The sequence below is a fragment of the Peromyscus maniculatus genome, chromosome 4, assembly GCF_049852395.1.
Source record: "Peromyscus maniculatus bairdii isolate BWxNUB_F1_BW_parent chromosome 4, HU_Pman_BW_mat_3.1, whole genome shotgun sequence".
Lineage (NCBI taxonomy): Eukaryota > Metazoa > Chordata > Mammalia > Rodentia > Cricetidae > Peromyscus > Peromyscus maniculatus.
In genome coordinates, this window is record NC_134855.1 from 20,927,322 (window position 1) to 20,943,220 (window position 15,899).

General features: G+C 37.4%; 1 protein-coding gene across 1 annotated transcript in view; it reads right to left on the bottom strand.

The window, feature by feature from the left end:
* Lrp1b (LDL receptor related protein 1B) overlaps positions 1-15,899 on the bottom strand; it is a 1,955,528-nt gene that overhangs the window by 1,595,700 nt on the left and 343,929 nt on the right. Inside the window, exon 2 of the mRNA XM_042275227.2 lies at positions 14,791-14,913. Within this exon, the coding sequence (XP_042131161.1) occupies positions 14,791-14,913 (123 nt within the window). The remainder of the gene's footprint in view (positions 1-14,790; positions 14,914-15,899) is intronic.

A 15,899-nucleotide genomic window follows, 5' to 3' on the forward strand; every position in this document is an offset into this window, starting at 1 on the left:
ATGACATAATTCTAAAGTGCAGAATGCCTGCTTCAGGATAATTTTTGCTATTTTTGTGAGAAAAGAAGTTAGCAAAGCATTTCTGTAAATTAATTATGTTGCACAGAATATAATTTCACTGTTCATTAGATCTGTAAAGATGCCTGCTCAAAAAGATATACCTGTGTAAATGAACACACACACACCTGTATATATGTATACATAAATATGGGGTGAAGTGGAATGAGTATTTATTAATAATATACAATGATTGTGCATACATATGTGCATTTTCAGAGAGTTATTGCAAGTACATAGGAAAATGGTGCTGTATTGTTCTTATTTACTTACACATTTGTCTTGGAATATCATGTAGTAATGCTAAGATTCCTCATTAGATACATTGCAAAACAGAAAATATACAAAGAAACAAACTCCTTAATGCAAAAGATCCTATCAATGTTAAGAGGACTAGATTACTTGTGACTTAAAAATTTCACAACAGTATTGCTGTTTCATGCTTGAATAGACAGAAAAACTAGAGAAAATTCATGTGAATTGGGGCAGGAAGTTGGAGGGCAAGTGATAAAGTTTAGGAGACAATAAGTAGAAGTAGAAAGTCTCTCTCTTCCTTTGGCTGCCATTCTCACAATCTTAATTGTATGGTTTATGGGAATTGCACCTTCCAAAATCCACAGGTTAAAGCCCTAACATTCATGTTTCCCTGAAAGTGGGTGTGTTTGGATCCAGGCTTTCAAAGACTTACATTAAGGAAAAGGAAGCCACATTAAGCCTCAGTTCCATATAATTGGTGTCCCCATAGAGAGAAAAGGTGAAGAAACAAATACATTTAAGAGCAGCATGGCCGTCTTTAGACACTACACAGGATGGTCAGCTATAAACCACAAACCACAGAAACGTTTCACAACTGAATAGACCCTGCTGATAACTTGACTTTAGAACTGCTAACTCTCAACTGTAAAGGGACACATTTCTGTCACTTAAAAGCTTCTGGTCTGGAACGTTTAATTATGGTTTCCCTAGCTGAAGGTGGGTAACACTGGAAAACTTGACATTACCCAAATTATATCATCATATAATAAAGGCATACTGTCAAGTGTTTTTGTGTAATCAAAGGAAATCTTTAAGAGCATGGGTTAACTTGTTCCAATAGCAAGTGAAGTTGGGGATGTGAAAGATGAAATGAGAAACTTTGACACAGCACTGCTAATTTGAGCATCAAGGAGTACCACAGGCCAATGAGTATGGTGGCCTTTGAGATTTACAGTGGATGACAGGCAGCAAGGAACTACCATTCAAGTTCCCAGTCTTATACTCATCATTAGTCATATGTAATAGCACAGAAACTCTATTGTTTCCTGCTGGACTTCTGAACTACAGAACTGTGGGTTCATAGATGCATGCCACTGTAAACAGGGACCATGTGTTGTGTTTCATTGCAACATAAAACTCAGTTGACAATCTCTTCAAAACAATGAGCAGACACTGATGTTCTTATACATACAATAATATTAAGTAGCATTACACACTATTCTACTTATGTAGCATATGCATATTTACAAGCAAATATTATGATTAGAAAAAGTAATTGAAATACACCCTCAGGCTGTTCCTAGATGACCTTCACCTTAATTTTCTAAAAGGTTCATATTATTTTATTTCTTACATCTGCACAAGATTTGTTTTAATAGCACTTAGTCCACTAGCATTTATTGCATATAGATGAATAGTAAAATATACACATACCTGGATACAGTATCGCTCCAAATTTGTGAGTGTGGAAAGCTCTCTGAGTTAACTGCAATGTGATACAGATCTGGATAGAAGTGTGGCTTCCACTGAGAATCTAGATTTTCAGTCTGGACATCTCTGGAATACCCCTTGGCCTGCTCTCCCTCATGTGGAACACTCAGTTGCATAACAAAGCATTCAACCAGTTGATTCAACATCTCCAGAAACTGACTTTCCTGCCATTTTTTTAAAATCTTCTATGAAAGAGGATGATGACTAGTGTCATTGTCAAGGCCACCATAGATCCTATCATACCTTCATACATATACCTATCATACAAATTAGAAAATAGAACTCACATTCAATATCATTATGAGAAGAAATACAAGAGTGGGCTGTATGCAATAAATAGATGCCATATTTCTGACCAGAACATCTACATCTGACAGCATGCTCAGATGGATGCCTAGATCAAAAAGAATGCTTCAGTTTTCATCATCATCTTTATCACAAACATCTCTTTTTCATGTAAAAAAAAATCAACGTATTATGTTGCATGGTATCTATCCTATTTGGTAGATGTTTGGGATAGCTGTATGAAACAGTAATTCTTCCCAGAATCCTCTGGGAACAAAGTTTTTTCTTTTCCTGATGAGAAATTCATATTTGAGCAAATTTAAGCTAAGGTATATGTAGTCTTTCAGGGTCAATTGGTTTCATCCTCTAGTAACAATCTAACAATCTCCTTCAAATCACCAGAATATCGAATTTTGCAAAGTGCAAGAGAACTGAGGAACTTCCTGCTCTGCAGCGGTTTTGGTCTCAATTCACTTTGCTCACATACCTTACATATGTTAGCTCTTGTTTTTCTCAACATCACTGAGATCACATGGCATTTTCAAGGTAGTTGCCATGGATGCTAACTAGTCCTATGTGGTGGTATAAAAGCAAATTACCTACATTGTCAGAATTTTAATAAAGATGTTTTCATTTGTAAAACATGTGTTTCACATGGCATAGGGCAGTGCTTTCTAAAGGTAGAGCCTCCACAATCAAGAAGCCAGTAATTTTCATATTTAAAATTAATAACTATGTAAGATTTCTGTCTTGGCATCTGAAAGGGCAATGTTCTGTGCAGAAGAAACAATAGTTCATCTGGATAGATAAAATGAGAAATGCCCTAGTAGCATGGGTTTATACCCATATCATTATTGCTTTTATGTACTCATAAGCACCTTCAGCACTGTTGATCCTCAGTAAATAGTTGATGAATAATGGTTTCCTAGGTTGATCAATTATATTAAATGATTATAATAAATGTATTTGGCTTTTTTCCTTCCTATTTAAATGAAAATGTACAACATGTCATTTAAATCAAATACATAATTGTATCTTATGTACACATTTAGAAGAAAATGTAACATAATTCCAAAAGGCCCATGTAGAAGTAATGTTCCCTTTTACTATGAAATTACATGTTGCTCTTTTGCTTAAGCAAATGCTCCACTCACAATTAAATAATAATTGATATAGATGACAGCAGTGTCATCATCTTGTGCACAAGCTCTCCTATGTGTAGGATTCTCCTTCTTATCAGCATACCAATGACCTGTTTGTAACATAATTAGCTCTTTAAATCTAGGACAAATCCATTCTGAGATGATGGTGTTTAGAATCCAACCTGGAATTTGCAGGAACCCACCTCCACCCACTGTTATGGGATAATCTATGAAGATGTGTCTTTGCCAATGTACCTTCTGATTGGCTTAAGAAAGAGCTGAATGGCCATTAACTAGTCAGGAAAGGATAGGTGGTACTTCTGGATAGAAATTGGAACTCTGGGAGGAATCTGAGGCATGGAATTCTCTAATGAGATAAAGAGTAAGTTGGATGGACAGTATGGAGGAGAGGAGATGAGCCACATGGCAGAATGTAGATTAATATAAACTGGTTAATTTACATTATAAAAAATAATTTAAGTTAAAAGAGCTAGCTGGGAACAACCTTAAGCTAAGGCCAAGACTTCATAATTAATAAGAAGTCTCCATGTCATTATTTCAGAACAGGTGGCCCAAAGAAAAATCTGCTACTTTTCCTGTTCAAAAGGGGGCACATACATCCACACAGGGCCGGAAAAAGCTGAAAAAAATTCCAAACATGGAGTTGAACACAGATTCCTAGCAAGAGCAGTCTCTAAGGCAGTCCTGGTGCTTGCTGTATATAGAGGTATAGCTCCTTTAAGAGGCTCTGTTGTGCAGCTAAGCACTTGAGCAGCCAGCTAATTGACACGAGGTGGTAATGCATGCTATTATATGGGCCAACCAACTTCCCAGAGCTGGGGCAGGTAAACTCAGCTCCCAACCCATGCCAAAGGACTGAGGCTAGGCTCTCACAGAAAGCTAAACAGCAGCTGCAGCTCAGAACCAGTGGGGCAACCTGCTGGACTGATCCTACGGTAGACAAGCCAGCCATCATGTGCTAAGCAGAGCTGCAGGATGGGTAGCCTGGCCCTTTAAGTCTTGGCTCACACTTACAGAGAAGGCATGCAGAAAGCCATAACACACCACAACAAAACAGAACAAAGAAACAAAAAATCCTCTGAACGGATATAGTACGCTTAGATACTGAAGAAAGAAAAGATGTGTATAGACAGTCATTTAAAATGTAGTTTAAAAATAATAAAATGAAGTCTTTAAAGAGAGTAAAGTAATATTTAAAAAATTGGCCATATAAGGATGGGAAATGAACAGAGTGTCTGGATTCTATATAGGGTTATTAACCTTAAATTTTTAAATTCTAATGAACAAAAATGACAGCTGCTTAGATAATGGAAATTGTTGAATTAAACTAGCCTATGTATATTTAAGGATGTTTTCACTTCAGTATGAAAGTCAGGAAATATGTTATTTTGGAAGAGGGGTTATATCTTTGTTTCCACAAGAAACAAAAAGCTGCGGATTCTTTCAAAATTAATAATCAGATTTGACCAGGGGAGACCTCCTGAAAATCTTGGCTACAGACATGAGGGAAGAAATCAAGAAAACTACAAGGTAGGTGATGTATATGCTGATACTTCTATTATGGGAACAGCTCTGAGACTGGATGAGACATGATAAATCTTGTTGACAACAGAGTCCACATGACTTATTATTACATATCATCCTTTCATATGGCATGGATAGAGATTTATATTACAGTTTGGTTATACAGACCAAGCAGACTTATAAAGTTGACAAATGCCTTTTATCTGCTCAAACAGAAAACAGAAAATATTCCTTAGCTGAATTGTGCATACCACATATTCCATACCTGTCTTAATGCAGATGTGTATGCTAGCTTTAAAAGTTTGTGTGTTTTTAGAACAAAAGGACCATATATCAATGAAGAAGAAAGTAGCCCAGGTGATCCAGCCTCTCAGAATTTCTCGGTTGCAGTTTCTTAAAAATTGCATCCAGAAAAACTTCAAAGCAGCTAGCTGAGATGGTCCAGCCTCATAGACTATTTCATCCAAGTCTTCAGTTAAGCTCTGCACTTACCCATCAACACAGAGTCTGGACAACAAATGATATAGCTAGCTCCCTCAGGACTTGACCATTATCTCAATTTCTCAGAGTCACCAAAAGATGCTGTCATTTCTAGACAACAGGAAGTAAATTTAAGAACATGACACCTATATTCCCAAATGGCAGGGTAGGTGGGTTTTGGTCATTTGGTGGGTTATGTATGTTTGTAATCATGGCATGGAGATGTGTTGCTTGCAAGTACCTACTGGTCATGTTCACGAAAAAAACTAAGCAAAGAAGGTTACATTCAAGGATCTCATTCTGAAAAGAAAATAGGGGGATATGGGAATGGTAGGATAAAAGGTTAGATTATTGAATATACTTTTTAACTAAAAATTAACTAGTAGTCTCTGATATTTTACATTGGTATGGATTTTTGTATACTGGTACAAATTTAAGATTATTTTTGTTATACCATACTGTAAGGTATTGTGCCAATGCAACTCATTTAATATTATTATATAAAGTTCTAGTCCTTGAAAGCTACTCTTACAAACTGTTTAGGATAATTAAGATGACAATCAAAGTTGTAGTAAGGTTTAGATGTAGACAGAAATAATCTTGACTTAGCTTCTTGTATTTTAGATAGATATGTGTTCTTCAAACATTTCAGGAATCTACAGAATATGGCATTTCAGATGCTTTAATAATATAAGGCTTTTCACGACACTGAGACATGTCTTCTTATGGAAGCACCAATTTACTTAAAAAAAGATGATGGGCATCAAAGAGCTTCAATACTGAGTTTGATTTTACTGTGACAAACTAGCTATATGGGCAATAAACTGCCCTTGTTTCAACTGCTGATAGTATGCTGTCTGAATCAGGCATGCAGAAGGCAAAGGAAGTTTACTGCCAATCTTTGCCAAGACAATGGAGGACAGTCCTTCAAAATTCCAGCTTCACAGAAAAGTCTGTCAGATATTGTAGACCCATAGGCCCAAAATGGATCCCCAATGTTACAGAAGAATTTTTGGTGACTTTCCAAGCAATTAGCTGTCTCATTTCTATAATTTGGAGGTTTGTTGCTCTGTATCTCTTATTTGCTCAAGTAATATTTTAGACTTCTAGGGTCTCTGATGGGGATTGTAGACTAAACAGTTATAGTTTTACTATTTTCTTCATTACCAAATTCAAAAAAATATGAAAGAGATTAAAGTTTATAAAAATTGAGAGACATAAAAGCTTATGTTGTTTACCTAAGAAAATGCTTTAAGACCTGAAAGGATATTTTTAGGCTGGTATTACAAATTATGATGGAAAATGTTTTAGGTGTAAAAATTTGGACTCACCAAGATATGATAGATAATAGAGTATTTTCTCCAAATTTGCCAAATACTAATGGATTGAACATTGTAAATGTAATTCTTAGTTGATAATTATCCTTATTGTACATAGTTTCACTGTGTTAGAGTTTAAATCTTCCCTTTTTATTTAGACAAAAGGGGGAAAAGTTGCGAGATAATCCTATTATGTAATGTGAAGATATGTTTCTGCCAACATACCTTCTGATTGGTTTAATAAAGAGCTAAATGACAATAGCTATGCAGGGGAGGATAGACAGGACTTTCAGAAAGAGACAGAAACTCTGGGACGATTCTGAGGTGGAGAATTTGCAAGGGAGAAGGGAAGCAAGTGAGAAATACAGTATGGAGAAGAGGTAACGAGCCATGTGGTAAAATGTAGATGAATATAAATGGGTTAATTTAACTTATGAAAGCTAATTGGGAGCAAGCCTAAGCTAAGGCCAAGCTTTCACAATGAACAAATCTCTGTGTCATTATTTGGGAGCAATCAGTACAAAGAAACACCTGCTACAACCCACAGTGTGTTATAGTTTGAAGACAAGAGACAGAGTCTGGACTCCTATTCTAGTCTTCTACCCAAGGCAGTGGGGCCTTTGGTCAGCAACATGTTTATGTATCCTTTTTTTTTTTTTCTAGATGACTCTAACACCATTACCTTTCTCCTAAGGCAACTACAATGACCCCTGACATTTAATAATACTAATGTCAAAAATCCTTCCAAAAGTAGCTAAATGTGAAAGAAATACAAGCCTTTCCTCTAATTCCTATTTATGATAGATTAAAATTCTCAGGCTCTGGCTGCAATCAAAATTATAAAAGAAATATTTTATATTAGTCCTTACTTTTCTGTTGGCTAGTCAATGAGAGGGGTTGGAGACTGTCCCTTTGCCTCTTTGTTCCTAAGAACCCAGGAAGATTTGGGTCAAATGATGAGGGCTTCCCACTTTTATGTGACCCGTTTAGGTTGAGCAGTGAGTAGTGGGAGCTTGATCACAGAGCATATTTCTGGATGAAGGAGAAAAACTGTTACCAGAAAGAAATGTCATAACCTACATTCATTGATTCTGTGCTTCCCAGAGCAAACTTAATTTGCATAGTATATTTTTTTCTTTGTGAATAATTTCTGCCATCTCCCAATCAGGAAAGCAATTGTTAGAAACTTTTTAAGAAAAAAAAAACATTCAATTAAAAATCAATTATGTTGCTTAGATCTGAAAGGGGCCAATATATCAATTAGCAGGGTGATGCTACTCCTTGTCCTACTGACTATGCAAAGAGTTTGTGTCTTCTTCTTAAGTAATAATGGAAGAAGTCATGAGTGGGAAAAGAGAATGGCAGCATCATTATAAATAAGCTCTTGGCACATAACATCCTATAAATCCTCATTTAGCAAAATGTTTCATTTTAGAATTACTTCTGAGTCAAAGTCAGATGTAAACTTTTTTGCTCTGAGTTTAAAGAATAGAAGATCTTCTGGGATTAAATGTGCACACCCACAAAAAGTAAGATGCCTTTATCCCCAACCCCCAATGCAGGGTTAGTTGGGGGTAAGTGATGGATTCACTAGTTTCTGGGAAGTCTCCTAGCTCAGTTTCAGATTTGTCCCTGCAGAGCCTGCCAAGGCTGATGTTTACAGTACATCATCCCTTAAGCCAAGGAGATTTTAGCAACAGAGTCTCTTGAAAGCGTGGGTTTTATTCTCCCCTTTTCTTTTCACACAGCAGAGTTTCATTCTTGCAGTTTCAGTTCTGATAAGGACAGACGGCTATCCTTTTGGAATCTTGGACCAGCAATCTTTGGTCAGAGGACAGATGAGCAGCAACAGAGAGTGAAAGGTGAGCTTTTGGGACATTCTAGAACTGCATCTGCCTTGTGAGCTGTAGGACACTCAGTTCTGTCACCTCTGCCTCCAATCATCCTTCCTTAGAATCGCAAAGACACTTTTGGAGACCATGTTACCTCACAGTGGTCCAGAGTTGGGAGAAATCTCACCTTTTCCTGGTGCCCACTGTGCTCGGAAATGAACCGACATTAGACAGGCCCCTTTAATTCACGGTACTTTCTCACCTTCCCATCACCCCTTCATATCAAGCTCTTTAGTGGGTGTTTTTATTATTAAAGAGGGGTCAATGCTTTTGGCCTTTCTACTGCTAAGGAGAGGAGCTTCAGAATAAAATGAACAAAACAGAAAGAATTGAAAGAGACATAAACTGTCCTCTTGGGTCTCATCTGCTTTCTCTTTAATCTGTAAGACCATTTCTGCTCTTCTACCTAACGGAAAGCTTAGCTCTGCGCCTCCCATAGATGAGCTCATTGCAAAGTGACCTCTAAATCATGATTACTTAGGAACACCAGCCACACTGTCCTCCACATTAGTGTTCCTGTAGCCTACTTTCACTGCCTTATTCTAGCATACATTTTAAAGGGCAGTGTCTGTTTGCTAATAGCTTCCCACACAAATCTCATTTTATTTCTCTGACCTGTATCAGAGAGAGTTAGAAGGAAATTATCAAAAAGTTTATGCCTTATACCACAGGAGGAAAGTCCGTATATGAATATAAGAAGTTGATTAACATCTCACTATCTAAAGAAATTTAAAAAGTCTCACAACAACAGAAACACAATAGAAACGATGGTCACTTCATGCAGAGTCACATCCAGCTGAATGGCTTACAGACATTTTCATCTTTTAGAAATGTTTCTGTTCCTGGGACCCAGGAGACTTGTTATTTTTACTACATTGTTCAATTAGATAAAATCACTCCCGAAGCTTCAGGAAGCAGTTGTATTGAGATGACCTTCTGTGATCCTCAAATAATGTTACACTTTAAAATTAGGTAGCTTGAGGGGTCTTCTTAGGAATTGAATCTTTCTTCACCTCAGTATATTTTTTTTGGGGAAAAAGACATTTTTCAAAGAAACACAAGCTCTGCCTTCACTAATCATCCTAGTGAAGGGCTACAAGAAAGACCATAAACTCTGTCTTTACTTTAACAATACCAGACAACAAGGTCAGCACTCCACTTCCATAGCATCAATTAGTGATATTTTATACCAATATACTTATAACATTATGTTGAAGTCTGGATAAATAATCAGCATAGTGGTTTTTTTTTTTGAGCAATAACTAAAAAAATTACCTGCTCCATAAAAATCTCTACTTCAAAGTATTCCTGATACATGAGTGTCATTAATCTAGTTATAAAATCTGTTCGTAAGTCAACTCAGATGACTTTATGTAACAGGCTATGCCTCTTCCTGGACACATCCCTATGTATAAAGCTGATTTTTTCAATTAGGTTTGAAGCAGACACAAAAGAGTCTGCCAGATGGGGAAGTCATGTTCTATCAAAAGCTTTCAAGGGAAAGTGGCTCACAGTGTTCTCGGAAGCAGCAAGCAGGTGGGACACAAGGTGGAGAGAAGATCTTGCTAGTTAATACGCAGCACTTGAATGTGAGGCAGTTATTATCATTTCCAGGAATTAAAAAGTAAGTGAGGGCCCAGGCTGGCCTCGAACTCGTGATCCTCCTGCCTCCGCCTCCTTCAGCAAATCCTACCGGCGTGCGCCACCTATGAACCAAAGGCTGAGGGGCCCCCAACTGGATCAGGCCACCTGAACGGGTGAGACAGTCAGTTGGCTTGATCTGTATGGGAGGCAGCTGTGCATTGGTGCCAGGTCCTGGGCTCGTTGCATGAGTTGGCTGTTTGAATCCTGGGACTTATGCAGGGACACTTGGCTCGGTCTGGGAGGGGGGAATGGACCTGCCTGGACTGAGTCTACCAGGTCAACCCCGGTCCTCGGGGGAGACCTTGATCTGGAGGAGGTGGGAATGGGGGGTGGGCTGGGGGGAGGGGTGGGCGAGAGGGGGAGAACAGGGGATTCTGTGGCTATTATGTTGAACTGAATGGTGTTGTAAAATAATAATAATAATAATAAAAAAAAAAGTAAGTGAGGGTAGAATAGCAAAGGTATTTATAGATAACTGGGCTTTTGAGCTGGGCCTGCAAGTGCAATTCAAACACAATACGCACTGCCCCACACGCAGAAGGTGGGAAGGGGGACAGCATAGGACACTGTGGCCCAGTGTCCCACCAGCGGGCTCTGCTGCTCAAACTCTTTGCTTTGCTTTCCCCTTTACTGCTATGGTATTTAGTGTTGTCAATTTGACAGAACTGAGAATCAACTGCAAGATGGGCCTCTGGACAGGATTGTGGGGATTATTCTTGAAAGATTTTTATGTATATGAGTGTGTGCTTGCATGTATGCTTTGTGCACCGTGTGAGTGCAATGGTCAGCGGCCAGAGGAGGGTGTCAGGTGCCCTGAAACTGCAGTTACAATTGTGACGATTGTGAGCTGCTGTGTGGTGCTGAGATTTGAACCTGTGCCCTTTTCAAGACGGGTAAGTGCCTTTAAACAGGATAAACTCTGCGGAGGATTATCCTGATTGGGTTTATTGAGAGGGGAAAATCTACAAAGAGTAGTTGGCACCTGACTGATATCCTGGACTATATAGATGGAGAAATGGCTTTTGTCTGAGTATTTTGTCATAGCAAGAGGTAAAGGAACTGAGACAATTACCTTTACTTCACATCTCACCCAGAAAATAGCCTCTGCTGAGAATATTTGTTGCCCCATGACCCATATGATCAGTTCAAGCACAGAAGTTCTAAGCAGAAACCTATTGCGTTTAATTCCAATAGAAGCTCTTCTTCCGACAGAGTGAGTGAACAGGCATTTGCCTGTTTGCTTTCCTTTTTCTCTTCTTTGTGTTTGAAATGGAACTGTCTGCTAGAGAAGATGGAGCAGCCAGCCCGTGAAGGGAAGACTGACAACCGCAAGCCAAGCATGGCGGAACACAAAGATCAAGAAACCCGGTTCATACTGGAGCGATCAGATTAATTTCAAGTTGTCCCTCTTTGTAATAGGTTTTTTTTTTTTTTTTTTTTTTTTTTTTTTTTTTTTTTTTTTTTTTTTTTTTTACTTGAGAAAAGGAAGCTGCTAGGTAAACCACCAGTTTTGTAGCATGTACTCAGATTCAGCCCTTGCAAACTGCTTTGCACATATAGAAGGCATGCAGAGTTTGCAGACCATGCTATGTTGCTTCAGGCTGGAACCATGAGTCTACAAACAGGTCTGGGCAATATTCACTTACTTTGTGGGTTTGATCCACCCCCACACCACCACAGTATCTAAGCACACACAGACCTGCATGCACAACTATAGATCCAGCATGCTTCAGAAATTATACTTGGACACTGGTTGGGCAAAATATAACTTGCTAACCAAATCTGAACTGTGGCCTACATTATTATTTTTTTTATTTTTTTTTTACTATAAATTTTTTTCATAGTGAAATCCAGTAGATAGTTTATAAAGCAAACAAACAGACATTTAAAAGGATAATACTCAGTGGAGACCCTGTCAGCTTCTGAAATGTAAACAGTCACTATTGGAAACCTTTACATAAAAGCCTTACTTACGCTACATAAGAACAAAACAAAACCAATGCACAAACTGTCACAGCTATCCAAGTTACAAACTCTACATGTGCAAGGCCATTTTTATACTTTACTCCTTTGCTCAATTAAATCTCACTATAAAGAAAATATGGTCTATAATCAAAGAACTCTTTAAGTGATATCTCGTAATGTAATAAAGCAGTAACATGAAGAACAAGTAGCATTGTTAATACTTTCCTGGCTGAAAAAAAAAAAAGAAGTGAAGTTATTTCTGATAACTTTGAATCCCCGGAAAGTATCACACACCAGCTGGAGTTGATTGTTGGAAAGGAAGAATCATTAAGCATTGAACAGAAGAATCCTGGAAGGAATTAAGATTTGAATACCTCCGAAGAATGTGCCTTTCAAGACGACTTCCTTGCCACAGATGGTGGCATGCTTACATTTCACAATGAAACCTTTCCCACGTTTACATTCATTCTAGCTGTATCCCACAACTAACAACAGTGAGTTGAAAGCCATGAATATAAAGACGGAGATTCTCCTGATTTCCTATTCTCCTAACCTCACAGGAACTAAAGGTGGTTCTAATCATGGTTTAGATACTTGAAGACACATTTCAAATTACACACAGGAAGAATTTCATCTCCAAGGTGAAGAATTTCTTCTCATATCCAAAAAAAAGTTAAAATTATTTAAAATTCCTAAATATTAGTCAAGTCCTTCCAGAATGAAGTCTATCAAGTGGCAAAATGAACTCATGTAAACTTTTTGAGTTGGTAGATGATAGTGAAATTTAACTCCTGCCAGATAGATATGAGAAAATATTCCCATAGAAACCAAGGAGAGGAAGAAATCATGGGTTCATTTACATTCCCTTTATATTTTAATTTTATTTAACTCTTTTTTGTCCCCTGTGCATTTGTTTTTTCTAAAGCATTTCAGTTATCAGAGATTGTAGTCCAATCTCTTCCTCATCTCCAACAATATCTGATCCCTGTTGGAATTTTTCACTTCAGAGATTCCAGTTTTCATGATAAATTCCCACTTATTCTTTTCATTGTAAAGACTAAGTAGATTTAGGGAAAAATACATTGCACCATATAGTTTCATTTAAATTTTATGAAACAATGTGTTTTACTGTCAAATCAAAAAATATGTCTCTGTTTGTACACATAACAAAATTATAATTCCTAAGAATCAGTCTTCACAAGTATCCATCCAGAGTGTTTGGACCTTTCACATCAAATGTTCACATTCATGTAATTATAGTATTGAACCATTATTTTATGGAGATTAGGCATATAACTTATAGGAAGTTCACAAAATACACTGTGAAGCACTGTGTTAATTGTGAAGGTCTAGATAAAAAAAATCCAAATTGGAAATTTCTATAAGGTATCTTTCAATGAATGGTGTTATAAAATGCATGATCCTTTATGGCTAGTATCTTCCCATTTGTGTAATGTTTTTAAGGTTCATCTGTGTTGTATCATGTGTGAGTAATTTATTCTTTCCTACTAACAAATAATACTATTGTAGGGATTGGCAAAACTTTTTAATTCATTATAACATTCTTATTTTCCTATCTTCAATCTATCACATCCAGAATCTGGTCTATGTTCTATAAGGATTCCAACCCATAAATTTAATAATGTAAAATTGGTAAAAATTAGAAATTTCTTAAATAACTCCAACCTCTTCCTGTGGAAGATGGGTTTAAAGTAAAGATGAGAAACTTTAATACACGCATTCACATTCACCCATGCTGAAAAACTTTAATAGGCTTGCAAACATGAAGAATATTAATGAGCACTGATTGCATTTTTAATGGCAAGATTTTAATAACTAATGCAATAGTTCTATTTACAAAAAGAGTAAGTGCATAGATAAAATCATAGAAGGGAACCAATAAAGGTTATCACCACAATATCAATCAACAACAATATTGGGTTCTTTTCCTTCACTTTGACTTTTCAGAACTGTGTGATTTTCTTGGGGGATAATATTGATATGCTGGCAGATCTGTCCATATGAGGACCACAGACAGATGCTGCAAGTTCTTCAATATTGTTATCAAAATCAGTTCCCACACTGAAAAACAGGTGATCACTCATACAACTATGGGTCATTCAGCTGTATGTACTCACATCATTATTTACAATGTTGTTGCAGTGACATGTCCAGTGCAATAAAATCCTCAGGGGATTTTGTGTTACAAATGCTTCAACTTGGATTAGAACCCACAGACAGCAAGGGCACCTGAATCTCATTTTATAAAGTTTTAGACCCTCAGTTATAGGGTTTCTGTCTTGTAGGTTCTAAAACATTGTGTTCAGTAATCTGTAGAATTATAAAAATTAATATAAATGATGTGAAACCTAGAGGTTGATTTTCTTAATGATCTTTCTTCTATACATGCCTCCATCTAAGATACATGAGACAAAGCAGAAGACAGCTCCTGTGTTGCTATTATATGTTTCTGTTTCTCTACAAGTTTCCGAACACCAGCACAGTTGCAGTAAGGTACTTCAGACTCTACAACTGCACTTCATTCTCCCATTCACTCATTTTGAAGAAAACAGAAACAAAAGATTTCACATTTCTCGGCTTAGGTTTAAAAGGAAATAAAAATAGAATCAACTAGAAGAGCAGCGATCTGTGAAAGCAACTGACATTTGGTTTCACATGGAGGCAAATCCAAAAGCAAAGAGCCTTTCTACTCACAGGTGACTAAAGACTCATCTGACTCGTCAGGGCAGTCGGGGTCCCCATCGCACAGCCAACTCTGAGAGACACAAGTCACGTGGTCGTGGCAAAGAAATTCACCAGGATCACACAACTGCTGATCTGAAAAGGCAAATGGTTTGAAATCAGGTATGAGTGGTCAGAACATGAACAGAAGAGCTTACAGACGTTGCACAGCAATAACTGCATCACCATGAGCCACATTGTTCAAGAGCAAAGCTACAGCAAGTATTTCCTTAAATGTTGCTTGTTCAGCTCAAGCACAAGAATTTGACAGGCTTGACTGCACTGTAGGTTAACAGAATCTTGTTCTGAAGAGTTAAGAATTCAGTTTGTGATTGCGACTGCAGGCTTTATCACATCAAATATGGCCTACAAATGTTACAGCCAGTGAACTTGGTTGACCATGTCGTATCAGAGCAGCAGCTAATGACTGGAATGTCACCTTCATCACTGCTCCAAACAGGGAAAAACTTGATAGTCATTTAATATCGAAACTAAATTTCAATCTTCCTTTTTTTATTTCATTTTACATATCAATCACAGTTCCCCCTCCCCTTCTCTCACCCCCCTACTTCCCCCAATCCCACCCCCATCCACTTCTCATCCTTTTTAACTGTCTATCTTGATACGATGCATCATGGCTCTATGAAGGAGATATCAGTGTTATAGAACAGATGTTCCACTTTTAAAACTGATTGACAACAGAGCAGCTTCTGCGGCTAGACAGCAAAACTTCCTTCATGCTTCTCTGGACATGGGTACTAGGGTTATTTGTACATACAAGATTTGCTATTTCCCTTTTAATATTTTTAGTATTGGGTATTGCCAATCTCTCCTGAAGTCCTAGTAAATTCAGTGGGTATTGATTTTTCATGATATATTTACTCTCAACTTATCGTTCTACATGAAAAAAAATTATCTTTTGAACAGGCATGAACTAGGAATGTTTCTCATGTCTGTGAGAGTGAAAATTACAGTCACTCCATCGCTCTGTGATTCTCATTTCCCCTTTGGTCCCTTAGCAATAAACAAAATACTGATGAACCTTTCACTCAGTGTTATCTCTGATTTAATAAACAATGCTG